The following is a 14,933-nucleotide window of genomic DNA, read 5'->3' as shown; positions in this document are numbered from 1 at the left end:
TTGCAAAGTGTTCTGGGCTTCCCTGGAATTACTCCTATTATCGGGTTTTGTTGTGTGCCACAGTACACGGTTGTCATATTTGCTATGTGTTTGGTTGCCATGTGGTCTTAGGTGTTCTGTGGGGCCTGCTGAGCTACTACATATGTATGAGGCTTTGTTAGGCCATATCTTGCATAGCCATGTGCATGTTCTGCGCTGCCAATGATTTCTGCAGATTAGTCCTATATTGTGTGAACCAGTTTTGTGGCTGCACAAACTCTGTTGTGTTGTACATTGGGCTTCCTGAGTGGTGGGGCAACCAAACCGTCTTCCACCTTCTTTATCTCCCACCCATAGGCCAACCCTTCGACTACACTTCAGTGCTGAGTCGCTCTTTGTGCAACACCATCTGCTCCATGCTCTTCAGTAGCTGCTTTGACCATGAGGATAAGCATCTGGTGTCAATCACCTGGCTCTTCCACGACAACTTCCAGATCATCAATAATCTCTAGGGCAAGGTCGGCCATCTTCTGATCTTCCATCCAGGAGGGGTTGGAGACCGTTGAGAACTTGGGGACAAAAATTATGAGACTGGGGGGTAGGGCAATCGAGAATGGGGAGAAGAGAGTTTAGGGTGGGGGGAGAAAGCACCAAGGATCAGGGGATACTGAGGTAGGGAGACACCAAAGTCTGAAGCAGAGTGAAGATTACCCCACAGGGCAGGTGTTGGAGACGCCTCAATGATCACTTCATGCACCTCACCTCTAACCTCCTGACTAACCTCACCATTCCCCACCTGAAATTCCCCTCCTTCCATGTCTCACCTCTCTAGTCTCTCCCTGCCCCCACCCCCTTCTACACGAGGGAATCCCACCTTTTCTGACCCCGTGTGTTCCCACCTGCCTCTCCTGCCGCTGACCCACCCCCAGATGTACAACCTCTTCCCCAGGTTCCTAGACAGGCTTCCCTGGCCACATCATCACCTTTTCCAGAACTTGGAGGGCCTATAGGACCTCATCACTCAGTGTTCTTGAACCCTAAGCCTCCTTCCACCCCAGCTCTCCCCAGGACTTCATCAATTGCTTCCTCATCAAGATAGCACAGGTATTAACTGCTTGGAAGTCCCATCTCTGACTGCAGGCCCTGCCACAAGGGGAGACTGGGAGCCCAACCTTGGGTTAAGCAAGCTCAGAGGACAGGATCCGGTGTTCTGAGATCCTCCCCCCCCCCTCAAGCAGAGCACAAACACCAAGCCATTTTGGTCTGGAAACATCAGCCAAACTCACCCAGGTCCTGGCTTGCCAATTCACAGCTTATTAAGAAGTCATTAAGGCACCCACAACCCCCGACTCCCCCAGAGGAGGGTTTAGACCAAGGAGAAATGGACACCCAGGGACTGGAGTGCACATCTGGTGGGTTAACGTCAGAGGCCCGAGCCCCAGGCCATGGCTTCATACACCCGATCCCAGTAGCATCAGCACCTGCCGATGCACACCAGCTTGGGCACCTTGCTGATCACTATGCGTAATCTGCTTTCTGGCGTGGAGCCCTTGGGCATCAGGCTGCTCCATGCCTTCCTTCCTCAGCTGAAGCCCCGGATGTGCAAAAGCCCCGCCCACACAGCTCAGAGCCCATTCCGAGCCTCCCACCCAGAGACTCTTCCCAGCCCCTGCCCCCATCACACACCTACAATTTCAAAGGCTCCTGTTTCTCCCTTCTAACACCCCCTTTATCACTCTCCATACTTCCCAGGACTTCTTCGAATCCTGCCCACACCCCAGTGGGGTACCTGACTCAAACCTCCTTGCCCAGAAGCCCTTCCCACATACCCAGTTCTAATCTCCCCAAATTCACCCATATCTCCAGGACTTCATGACCTGCCCACCCACTTTCCCTAAAAACAACCCAGCCTCTCAGCACTGTGACCCAATGCAACCATTTAGCGCCATACCATTTGTGAATCCATTAACCCAGTTAGCACCATCCCTTTCCTCCCAGTCTGTGGCAAACCCCAACAAGTTCCTATGGGCCCACCTCCCAGTTCTGAAAACAAGAACAGATTCCCCCTAGACATCCCACATGTCCCCACAGAGAGGCCCAGACTCAATGACAGCGCCTGTCCCTTCTAAGGCCCCCACTCACAGTCCACGTGCAGCAGGAGATCTACCTCATGGTGGGGCATGCCGGGCTACGGGTGCTGGAGGACCATCAGGCCTTGCCTTACACGGGCCCCAAGATCTATGATGTGCAGGGCTTGCCAATGTCATTCCCTGAACTTTCCATCCGTGTCTCTAGGACATACCACTGATTTCCTCTTCCCCTATAACAGGGCACAGATGTCATCACCCTCCTTAGCCCTGTTTGCCACAACCCCAGCCAATTCTTGATGCCCTGGGAGTTCAACTGTGAGCCCTTTCTGGAGGCCGGTCAGTCCTTCAAGAAGATCCCTACCTTCATGCCCTTCTCAGCTGTTGACTATGGACAGGGTGGGAATCACAGCCTTGGAATGTCCAGATTCCCATTCTCCTACGTCCACCCCAGCACTGATCCCACTCCCCACACTCACTGCCTCCTTTCCAGTTATGGAAACACAAGCTGCTTCGAACAGTGTCTGCTTCCTGGGCTCAGAGACACCCCCAGCTCTGACTATCCAGTTCTGGAGTTACAGGCAGAGAGTGATGAAACCCTTTGAGGTGGAGCTTACACGGACATTGTCATCTGGTGGAACAGAAGAGGTTCTAGTTTTTCATATTTAGTCTACCACTAAAATGGGGGGAAATATTAATGTTTACATAGTAGCAGAAAAATGCAAGAATTGTAAGAGGTAACACTTACGATATTGCCAACCGTGTGCACCCTGCACTTGCGAGAAAGACTACAGGGACGGTGAAGAAGACACAGAAGCCAGGCCTCCCCTTCTGCGGCTCGGCTCTGTCACTGTTAGCTGTGTGGCCTTGAGCAAGTCATAACCTCTCTTCTCATCTATCATTTCAGCTCACACCTTGTCCTAACTCCGGGAAGTCCCCTGGGCGAGTCGCAGGCGCACCTGGAGCTCCTCCTCTATCTCACCGTCATCCTGCAGAGCTGCTCGCTGCGGCCGCTGGGGGCGCCCGAGGACATCGACTCGGCCCTAGTTGATTCCCACTGCAAAAGGCCGCCTAGGCTAGTCCCAATGCGCCTGCGCAAGCGTTGAGTTTTGTTTTGTTTTTCCCCCCACCCGCCCACGTGGGCTGCTCTTTCTCCTCGTTGTCACACTCTTTGGCTGGATCATCCTTGCCATCAAACCCTCCCACTCTCCCTACCATCAGTCTTCTGCATGCTCTGGCGCTCTCCCACGCTTATCTACCAACCCGGAGTCAACAAAAGACCTCAAGGAGGAGAAGCCTTATGTTTTAGCCACTTACAGACCCTGAAACTTGCCTGTGTGTCTCCACTTTCTCTGGAGCTTTTGTTTCGTTTCCTAGTAATGTTATCTTGGAAATGAACACGACACAGTCGGCCCGAGTTTAAGGGAGGTGGATGGCTCGATGGTTCGTGGCGAAAGAGAGTGAGGTCACCTCTGCCGGTTCTGGCTGCAAGGAGGATAAACACAGAGCTGGAACTCCTGCTCTCACATCGGGGAAGCCACAGTGTAGACTCTGAGTCCCTGGAGGCAGGCTTGGGGGTAAGGACTGTGAAGGACTAAAGAGGAAGGACAGAGAAAGAAGAACCAAGGTGGAAAAACCTACAAGATACTCTGGACAGAGAGAGAACAGGAGGCTAATAGAGGGATGGACAGAGAAAGGCACGTGGAAAGCGAGAGACAGAAAGCGAAAAATGGACACAAGAGAAAGAGAATAAGAGCTAACCTGTTACCCATAACGAATCACCTGGCCCCTAGGATTCTAAATGCTTGAAACAGGGGCGCCTGAGTGGCTCAGTAATTAAGCGTCTGCCTTGGGCTCAGGGCGGGATCCCGGCGTTATGGGATCGAGCCCCACATCAGGCTCCTCTGCTATGAGCCTGCTTCTTCCTCTCCCACTCCCCCTGCTTGTGTTCCCTCTCTCTCTGGCTGTCTCTCTCTGTCTAATACATAAATAAATCTTTAAATGCTTGAAACATATACTCACTCATTTATGTCCCAAAAGAGACTCATGAACTAGATCCTGAGATATCATCTCTCCTTGGAGACTGGGGAAATGAGGCACAGAGGGACTGAATCACTTCCAGGGTCACATAGCCAGGGAGAGATAGGGCTGGAGTTAAAAACCCAATTTGTCCGGGCACCCGTGTCCGTGATCTTAATCACTGCTTCTCAATAGAAAAGGAAAATGAAAGGGGGCATCTGGGGGGCTCAGTCCTTTAAGCGGCTGCTTTGGCTCAGGTCATGACCCCAGCGTCCTGGGATCGAGTTCCGCCTCCGGCTCCCTGCTCAGCGGAGAGGCTGCTTCTCCTTCTGCCTCTGCCCTTGATCATGTGCTCGCTGTCTCTCTAGCTCACTCTCTATTTCAAATAAATACATAAAATCTTAAAAAAAATAAAAGGAAAGGAAAAGACAAGAATGTTATTCATTCTCATTAGTCAGTGCCTTGCCATTGGTATGGTTAATACTTAAAATATCACCCTGCAACTAGTAAGTGCTCGGCACCGTACTAGTTAGTAGAATTACGTTGGAGAACATTTAACTTCTTTTAACTTGTTGCTTTTTCTTCTTTTGGAACTCTGGCTTGATTTATTTTGGGTAACAAATTTATTTGGGTAACAAACAAACCTGTGTGTCTCCTCAGAAACATATGGTCTTTTGTCGACAGAGCAGAGACTGGACTTGGGTCCCCTCAACCTGACCATGAAAATCCAGCATTTTTTTTTAAGATTTTATTTTTTAAGTAATCTCTATGCCCAACATGGGACTTGAACTCACAACCCCTGAAATCAAGAGTCGCACGCTCCAACAACTGAGCCGGCCAGGTGCCCCTACAGCTACCTCCATAAGAAAAAAAAAAAAGGTTGAAACTCTATGCTTCTTGACTATCATGTCTTGCAGGAATGGGGAGGGAGGATGCTTACTGAAAAGGGAATGCTGACTACTAAGACCAGACCAAACCAGTCTGCACCAACAGGGACCCCCAGTCCCGAAGTTTCACCAACATTTTCCCTCGTTATAATACTAAAAATCATGCCAAGGGTGGAGAGGTTTTTTTTTTTTTTTGAAGATTTATTTATTTATTTGAGAGAGAGAGTGTGAGTGGGGGGAAAGGCAGAGGGAGAGAGAGAATCTCAAGCAGACTCCTTACTGAGTGCGGAGACGCAGGCAGGGCTGGAGCTCATGACCCTGAGACCATGACCTGAGTTGAAACTAAGAGTCGGACGCTTAACCTACTAAGCCACCCAGGTGCCCCCAAGGGTGGAGATTTTTTTTTTAAGATTGATTGATTGATTGATTGATTGATTGATTTGACAGAGAGAGAACACAAGCAGGCAGACTGGCAGGCAGAGGGAGAAGCAGACTCCCCGCTGAGCAGAGAGCCCAATGCGGGGCTCGATCTCAATGACCTGAGCTGAAGGCAGACGCTTAATCAACTAAGCCGCCCAGGTGCCCCCGAGGGTGGAGATTGAACATGGTGATTAGACAACGCGGGAAGAAGCATAACCTTTCAGTGAACAGGTACTAATAAATCCCCATTCTACATGCTTAGATGTCATGCTTTTCCCACCTAAGTTTCTTTAAAAAAACTCTCCCTGACCTGTCCTCGGAAAGTCAGCCTGAGGATCCTTCCCTTTGTTCTGCCTCCCTCGTGCTGGAGCATAAGCCCCGATAAAGCTTTGCCTGTGCTTTTAAATTTTGAGTCCAGCCTGGTTTCTACTGTCACTGGGTCCAAGGACCCAAGTCCAGTAACCTTTTCATACAATATTACATCACAGTTGGAAAGATCTGACTGTCTGGTACTCATTAATATTCTCAGGAATTCAAAGTACACCATATCTAATCTCCAAAATCTTCCCACGCCTTCAATAAAAATTTCTAAACATCTAGAAATGATCCTTGTGATGGCTGTCCCCCCTTCATTACATTTTGCTTCACTTGCCAGCATTCTTTTCTGAGGCGTTTGAGCTGAGTAAGGTCTAAGGAGGTACTTTCTACAGACAATAATAGAATATTTATTTGCATGTGACTTTCTTTATTTTTTTTTTTTTTAGATTTTATTTTTTTTATTTATTCGACAGAGATAGAGACAGCCAGTGAAAGAGGGAACACAAGCAGGGGGAGTGGGAGAGGAAGAAGCAGGCTCATAGCAGAGGAGCCTGATGTGGGGCTCGATCCCATAACGCCGGGATCACGCCCTGAGCCGAAGGCAGATGCTTAACCGCTGTGCCACCCAGGCGCCCCTGCATGTGACTTTCAGTTCCAGACTAATTTTTATGCCATAATTCTTTTTTTAAAAAAGATTTTATTGATTCATTTGAGATAGAGAGCAAGAGAGAGCACAAGCAGGGGGAGCAGCAGAGGGAGAGGGAGAAGCAGACTCCTCACTGAGCAGGGAGCCTGAAGCGGGACTCAATCCCAGGACACTGAAATCACGACCTGAGCCGAAGGCAGATGCTTAACCAACTAAGCCACCCAGGTGCCTTTTATGCCATAATTCTTATATTTTCAACTGAATCGTTTTCATTGGTATACACACTGTCACCTAAATTCAGTATATATAAAATAAAAGTCATTACGGTCTTACTAAACTCTACTCCATGTATAACGTTGACCGGAGCAATCACAGAGGCCTTGTTTTCTTTTTTTAAGTTTTTTTTTTAAAAAGATTTTATTTATTTATTTGACAGAGATAGAGACAGCCAGCGAGAGAGGGAACACAAGCAGGGGGAGTGGGAGAGGAAGAAGCAGGCTCATAGCGGTGGAGCCTGATGTGGGACTCGATCCCACAACGCCGGGATCACGCCCTGAGCCGAAGGCAGACGCTTAACCGCTGTGCCACCCAGGCGTCCCCAGAGGCCTTGTTATTCATCACTTTGAAGTGACTTTTAACCCTCTCTTTTAGGGTGTCAGTAAATCCTTCCATCTTTTAGTTCATACATTTTCTTTTTTGTGTGTGTGTGTGGAAAGAACGTTTAACGTGATAATTACCCTCTTAACAAATTAAGTGCCTGATACAGTTGTCAAGTACAGACACAATGTCGTGCTGCAGATTTCTAGAACTTACTCAGCTTCCAAAATGGAAACTGTACCCATTGACTAGCAACCCCCCCTTCTCCCCCTTCCTCTAGACCCTAGCAATCACAGTTCTACTTTCTGCTTCTATGAGTCTGGCTGTTTTAGATCCATCCTACAAGTGGATTCATACCCTGTTTGTTCTTCTCTGATTGGCTTATTTCACTTGACATAAAATCCTCAAGGTTCATCCATGTTGTCACATATGGCAGGATTTCCTTTCTTTTTATGACTGAGTGATATTCCATTGTATGTACATGTCACATTTCCTTTATCCATTCATCTGTCAATGGATATTTAGATTGTCTATCTAAAAATTATTTCTTTCTACAGTGTTTGTAGCTTTCAGCATACAAGTTCTGTGCCTGTGTTGTTAGATTTATAGTTACCTATTTCACTTTCGTGAGGACTATAAATGGCATTGTGCTCTTAATTTTTATTTCCTAGGGTTCATTGCTAGTGTATAGAAAAAACAACACAAAAATTGTAGTATGTTTAGTGACCTTGATAAATTCATTTATTAGGAGGTTTTTTGTCATTGTGGTAGATTCCTTGGGAATCAGTTAGGATTTGTCACCTGTAAAATGTATATAAATTCTGTTCTCTGTTGCATAGGCTTCTGATCATTAAGTGAGGTGAACGTGTTAACTTTTAGCATGGGCCTGACAGAAAATATTTACTCAATAAGTAATTTCCCTTCCTCTCATTCCACTTCTGAAGGATCTATCTCTACCAAGGTGAACAGAGCCCATTTCTTTCCTCTTCCACCCTCTTTGCCCTTCCTATTTCCCTAAGCCACCTCCTTCCTGCTAGCCCTGCCCTCCAAAACCCTACCCCTGCCCATAGCCACGCCCCTCCCCCTCCCTCTGCTTTGTCCCCCAACCAGCTGTGCCTTCCCTCACCCCTTGTTCAGCGAGGCTGGAAGCTCATGGTGTAATTTCGTGGGATGGTAGCAAAGCCCACGAGCTTGGGGGACACGTCGATGTCTTTGGGCAGCTGCGGGGACTTGAAGCGGAAGTTCTGCAAGATGTTGGTGAGGAAGAGAAAGAGCTCCATTCTAGCCAGGCCTTCTCCAAAACAGTACCGCTTTCCTGAAGACACAGAATGGGAGGGCTGGAGGTGAGGCCTGCTCTCACTGCCCCCTTGCCCCACTATCCACCTCCAACTGCATTCTCCCGGAGAGGAGAGGCTGGAATATGGTGGCCTGAGAGATTTTCAGAGACGTCTCTAATCTTCTCTGAGCATCATTTTCCCTTGTGCATGGGATGGGGGTGAGGTAGCTGCAGCAATGGGAAATTTTGATGCCCCTTCCCTCCAAGTACACACTCAGATATGCCTGCGGGGCTCTCATCTCCAAGCGAGGAATCTAAAGAATTTAAGTGACTTTGGACAGATCTCTCACTAAGGGCTCTGATTTGCCCCATCTCTGAAACAGGTGTGATCATCCTGATCCTTTAGCTTAAGCTCAAGTAGTTATGGGGGTTGCAGCTGATGGGTCCCAAGGTAGATCATGAGAGGGACTTCCAAGCTGGAGAAAGACACCAGGCTACACCTTGAAGAGGAGAACTGGGATGAAGGAGATCCTGCTGGTGGGAGCAGTGGCTTGGCACAGACTGGTCTCTTACCAATGGAGAAGGGCACAAAAGCATCACTCTTCTTAAACTGCCCATTCTCATCCAGGAAGTGTTGGGGGTGGAAGCCTCGGGGGTTGGAGAAGAACTTGGGGTCTCTCAGCACGGAGCCTAGCATAGGGAACACTTCGGTGCCCTGGTGAGGAGGAGAGGGGGTATTTGATAAGCCAGAGTCGGGGTAGAATATGCTGAAAGTGCATGGAGGATAGAGGGACAGTTGGGGAGCCCCAGGTGATGAGATATGGGAGGTGTGGGAGTGTGGGTCCTCTTAGGGAGGAGCTTTGGGTGACAGGAAATTCACGTCTCTGAGACAGGAAATTATGCAGACATGAGGTTTATGTCTCCTGAAAAGGGAAGTTTGAAGAACACAGGTTCTGTGTGTCTTAGGACAGAAGGTGTGGGGCATGTGCAGTTCATGTCTCCCAAGGCAGGAGGTTGAGAGGGCATGGGGGTTCATGTTTCCAGAGACAGGAAGTTTTAAAGACATTGGGTTTGTGTCTCTCTAGGCGGGATTTTGGGGAAAGTGAGACTTGTGTCCTTGAGGGAGGAGGTCTAGAGATGAAGTTCATGTCTTTTGAGAGAGGACATTTAGGGCCATAGGGTTCATAATCCCTGAAGCAAGAGCTCTGGGGAGATACAGGATTCAAGAATCTGAGTGGGAAGGTTAAAGGGTCATGGTGGTTGAGGAAGTGTTTGATTGAGGCAGTGGGACAGGGGCTCGGAAGCTTCTAAGGGGAATGGGGTGCTGGGTCACAGGGAACAGGTTGGAGGTCCCCCTAGGCAGGATTGGAAAGTACCTTGGGGAGGAGGAACTCTCGAAACCCGGTGTCTTTGGTGACTCTGCGGGCCACGCCCATGGGGATTATGTCTCCAAATCTTTGGATCTCGTGGATCACTGCCTCTGTGTAGGGCATCTTGGCCCGATCCTCGAACTTGGGCTGACGGTTCTTGCCAATCACTCGGTCAATCTCCTCATGGACCTTGGCTGTGGGAGGAGGGGGAAAGTGTTTAGACATCTAGGGGTCTCAGGGCGGGGATGATAGTCCAAATATGTACATCCACGTGTGATGTGGACATAGACCATTCCAAACAGACCTTGGCCATAAACATGTTGGTGCAGCGTCCTATTCACCTGGTCTCAACTCTATGTGGTCTCACATATATTTGACTCAGCACAGGAGCTATTTACCCATCAGTCCAGATATTTTCAGTATTTTAACAGCCAGTGAAACTCAGCTGGTGCTTATCAGAGAATATCACCTAGCATCTGGATAACAGGGTATGGCTGAGGTTCCAAGGATCTAGGAAAGGTGGGGACATTGCAGTGGGCTCAGAGGAAGTGTGAGGGTCTGTGGCCCCCACCTCACTGCCCCACCCCCACAGCCTTACCCTCCACATCTGGGTGCTTCATGAGCAGCAGGAACCCGTACCGCAGGGTTGTGCTGACCGTCTCGGTGCCCGCAAAGAAGAGGTTCAGTGTGGTCAGCACCAGGTTCTTCATGTAGAACTCCGTGTTGGGGTTGTTCTGCTCCTGCAGGGAGACAGGGCCTCAGGCCGGGCCCACTCCCCTCAGGGCTCTCAGAGACCTTCCGGGGTCTTCCATTTGGACCCACCTCTCTTAGGTCCAGACCAGAGGTGGGGAGAGAGACCCTAGTTCTGCCAGGGCTTTTTTCAGGCGGCTGGCTCTGCCCACACGCCCTTCCCACACTCTTTACCCGGCTGCCTACCTGTCCTTTATTCATCAGCCCTGGGTCACTTTTTACAGTAGAAATATGAGGAGAGGGGTACAGACAGCAAGTGGGCAGTGTGGCTTCATGGTTCCCACACAGGTCCTGCCCATGGCAAGTGCTGGCAGATGGATCAGCCACCGTTAATGTTCTTGAGATTGTGAGGATGTTATGAGGGGCTGCCTGGCTTTGCAGCTCTCCGCACTAGCTGCTGGGTTGTACATCCTGCATGCGGATGAGGAAGGAATCGATGAAGCCCCTCGGGGAGTTGGGGTCCAGGGTGCGTTGGTTCTGCTCCACCTTCTTGGCCCCTCCAGACCCTGCAGCTCCTTAAATGCCTGTTGCTATGGTCCTGGCAGGTGTTTCATCACTGAATGGAACATCTCATAGAGCTGAGGATGGGGAGAGAAGAAAGGCAGGAAGGATAGTTGTTAGCAGGGAGGTTCTTTTTTTTTTTTAAAAAAAAGATTTTATTTATTTATTTGACAGAGAGAGAGAGACAGCCAGCGAGAGAGGGAACACAGCAGGGGGAGTGGGAGAAGAAGCAGGCTCCCAGCAGAGGAGCCTGATGTGGGGCTGATCCCAGAACGCCAGGATCACACCCTGAGCCAAAGGCAGATGCTTAACGACTGAGCCACCCAGGCGCCCCATTAGTAGGGACATTCTGATGGGAGCCGGACCTTTCTCGGAACAAGGAAGGCACTGGGTTAAAGGCATCTGTCCAGGTGTTTAGGATTTATATGGAGCTTGATGAGAGGAAATAGCTAAGTTTTCGGGTGAGTTAAGTGTGAGGGCCCCTGTTCCAGAATGTAGGTGAGATGGGACACATATCCAGGTTTCAGGTATTTGAGTGTGGCTGGATTGGAGAACGCATCTAGGTGTTCAGATATTCAGGCAGGGTTTGATTGGGAGACACAGGTGTAGGTGTTTAAGTATTCATTTGGTCTCATAAGTTTGAGACAGTTGCGCAGATATTTAGGGGATCTGAATTGGGGGCTTTTGTTCAGGTGTTCAGGTATTAAGTGGGGCTGGTGTGCAGGTGTTAAAATGAGGGGAGACTCCTCTTCATGTGTTTCGGTTTTCACATGGGCCAATAGGGGGCACATCTATAGGTGTTTGAGTGAGCTGGGTTGGGGGATACTTATTTCACTGCTTGGGGAGCAGTCTGTCCAGATATGTTTGCACATTTAGGGGATCATTATTGGAACGTGTCCTGACGTTCAGATATTTAACTGAGCTAGTAGGTGGCACTTCCTAGCTATTCTAATGGGCCAGTGTGGGACACCTGTGTAGATATCAAATGACTTTGATGGGCTGGATTTTATAGCACCTGGTGTTCGGGTGTTTGGAAGGTTGGCTGAGGTGGTTACTTGTCCAGGTGTTAAGATATTCAGATGGAAGGATGGAATATCTTAACAGGGAGCAACTGTTAGGTATTAAGGTAAGTCGGGATGGAAACACCAGCCTAGGTGAGAGAGCTAGTATGAGGATGTGTTTCTTGTCTGCAGGCTCTGGTCGCTTTCTTCTTTTACCCCTCCGCCCTCCTCCTCTTTCTTCTCCTTCTCCTTCTGGTGAGGAGCTACTCTTGTGATATCCGAGTGTCTTTGGGAGCTGGGTACTGGGCACCTGTCTTGGGTTCTGGTGCAACTGTTCAGTTGTTCAAGAGTGGGGGCTGGTTTTGAGGGTACCCGACTAGAGGAGGACAGGAGTTCGGGGCACCTGTCTCTGTGTGGGAGAGCAGTGGGTGGGTTGTGGTAGGGGTGTTGTAGGGCCAGACTGGGACGGGTTACCTGCCCCATAGAGGTAGCTGTGAACTGGAAGCTTCCCAGCATCATACGCAGCAGTGACAGGAACTCTTTGTCCTCATAGTCAAAGCGGTCCCCAAAGACAATGGAGCTGATGACATTGGACACTGTTCGGCTCAGGAAGAAGGTGGGATCGATGAAGGCACCTGGGGAACAGGATGGGGTTGGGGAGAGACAGGGATTTTGGGGAGCGTCAACTGGGCAGTCTTATGCCTGCCTGAGAATTGGAGGAGGGCACTGGAGTGAGGAGCCAAACTTCCAGCACAAGACCCCTGAGCTTAGAGACCCGAATCCTTCCCCCAGTCCAGTCCCCTTCCTAGAGGAGAAAACACGGGTCCCTGTGGGTGTACCCCTCTTCCTTGCTCACTCCCAGGCCTGCTCACTGCCTGTGCCCCGAATGGCCTCGATGAGGAAGCCAGCGTCCTGGATGCGCTCCTCAATGCCGCGCTTGCCCATTCCGAAATCCCGCAGGGTGATGATGGAGAAGCTTCGGAGTTGCTTGGCGTGCTCCCTGTTGCTGAACGTCACCCCTGATGGGGCGGGGAGGGGCGGGGACAGAGGTGTGCAGAGAGCAGGAGTAAGAGAAGAATGGGATGGGGGTGGGGGAGACAGAGAGAGATACAACTGAGGGTCAGAGAAATACTGAAAGAGGGAAGTGACTGGGTTGGAAGAAAAGAATCAGGAGAGAGGCAAGGAAGCGGGGATGGAGGACCGGGGTAACAGGCAGAAATCCCAAGAGCTCCTCCCAGACCCAGAGGAAGAAGAGGCATCCATGAGAGAGAACAGGGAGATGGACTGAGAAGCAGGGGGAATAGAGACGCAGACACCCTGAGTCAAGCTAGAGAAGACCAGGGAGAGGTCACAATAACCAGGGACAAGACAGAGGGAAGCAAGGGTAGAACTCGGCCACAGCCTTGGGCCGGCAAGTCAGGAGAAGAACAGTGGGGAAACTGAGGCCATCAAGTGTCCCTGGCCACAAGCCACCACCCGGAGCTCCTCACCATAGCCTTTGAAGAGCCAGTCGAAGGTGGCCTGTTTGCCTTGCCCGCTGAATTCCTCAGCCTGGTCCACCAGAGCCTCCTTCACCGCCTCATGTCCACACAGCACCACGATGCGCCGGGGCCCCAGGTGGACTGTGAACACCGGGCTATAGCACTCCCTGATCTGGTGGAGGTGGAAGTGCTTAGAGGCTGTGGCCCCCACTGGGAACTGGCCCTGTGCCCAGCCCTCACCTATGCGTGTATTTCCCTAGGTTCTGACACTCAAGGAGCTGGACATCCCAAGACCTGCTCTTTCTTGTCTAGGACCCTGCTGCCCAACCTGCAAATTTCCACTTTCTTAAGACTCTGGTCCAACCCTGCCCCATCCCCTGCCACTAAGTCCCAGCTCAATTAGGCAAGCCCCTAGCCCCACCCCATTCCATCCATCCCACGTCCTGACACCTTCATGAAGAAATCAGACATCTGCTGTGTGTTCAGCTGCAGGTAGTTCCCAATGAAGGGCAACTGGGTGGGTCCTGGAGGGAGCTTCTCCCAGAGCTTCCTCTGCCTCCAGACAGACATCAAGGCCATTACTGTCAGGCAGGTGAGCAAAGCCACCAGAAGCAGCCCTGAGGTCAGCATGGTGGCACCGGGAGAGACAGTCAGATGGTGCTGGCTGGGGTGGTTTGCCTTTATACCACCTGGGAGTGAAGGGTGGACTTTGGTTCTGTTTGTTAATTGTGCCATTTCACTTCTCAGCTATAGTGTCTCCCCACCCCCATCCCCGGACTCACAGCTGAGCTTGGGACAAGTCAGCAAGTCAGGAAGAGGGGACCTCAGGGAGAGTAACAGAGAGTGGGCCCCAAGACAGAATATGTAGCCCCTCAGGAAGGGCCACCAGAGTCTGTAGACTTGGGTGAAGCAGTAGACAAATTCTGAACCTTAAGATTTTGGAATATATGGATTCAGAGTCCTGAGCTTTGGATTTGAGGTCAGAGTGAGAAGTGGCCCAACAATTATGGATTAGGGAGTCTTGGGAGAAAAGAATCCAAAGATCTGGGTTTAAGAGTGTTGGAATGGGACAACATGTATGGCCATAGCTTTCGAATTTTTTGCCAAGGACAGATGTACAGTTAAAGCTCTCTGGAGGGAGAGTTGATTTGAGAGTCTTGGGGGGAGGGAGGACCCCTGCCTGTCATGGGCGATTCCCAGAAGTATACGGGAGTCTAGCAGGATCCAAGAGTCAGCACCTGCCCCAGGCTTTGACCCGCCATTGCTTTGAACACAGAGTCACCTCTGGTGCCCAGAATCCCCAGTGGGACCTCAACGCAAGGTCAGCATCAGTGTCACTGCCCTTCTGTGGTTGGGAAAGGGGTAGAAGTCCAGAGGTACGTTTAAGTGGAACCTTTCTTAGTGAAGAAGAGTAACTTGTGGTCTCTGTGGCAGAGGGCCTGGGCAGGACTTGGAAATGGTAATGACAAGCATCCATATGGTGCCAAATAGTCCCAACTGTCTCAAGGGGTGTCGTTGACAGAAAGCCTCACCGTTCCCACCCAGATCTCTGGAGGAGCTCACTAGGCTCAGCATTCCCATTGTTGCTGTTAGTAGTAGTG

The 14,933-nt window shown here is 50.3% G+C and overlaps 1 protein-coding gene across 1 annotated transcript; it reads right to left on the bottom strand.

Annotated features, from left to right (window-relative positions):
• Positions 1 to 8,085: 8,085 nt before the first annotated feature.
• On the bottom strand, positions 8,086 to 13,962 carry LOC100464844 (cytochrome P450 2A13-like). The gene is given in 10 exon segments (XM_019804318.2): positions 8,086 to 8,268; positions 8,803 to 8,944; positions 9,606 to 9,793; positions 10,198 to 10,339; positions 10,758 to 10,846; positions 10,849 to 10,927; positions 12,326 to 12,486; positions 12,724 to 12,870; positions 13,342 to 13,504; positions 13,783 to 13,962. Coding segments are annotated over 10 exon segments (1,473 nt in total). The 3' UTR covers position 8,086.
• Between the last annotated feature and the right edge of the window lie 971 nt (positions 13,963 to 14,933).

This window comes from Ailuropoda melanoleuca, chromosome 12, assembly GCF_002007445.2.
Source record: "Ailuropoda melanoleuca isolate Jingjing chromosome 12, ASM200744v2, whole genome shotgun sequence".
Taxonomy (NCBI): domain Eukaryota; kingdom Metazoa; phylum Chordata; class Mammalia; order Carnivora; family Ursidae; genus Ailuropoda; species Ailuropoda melanoleuca.
This window is presented reverse-complemented; position numbering and strand designations above follow the sequence as displayed.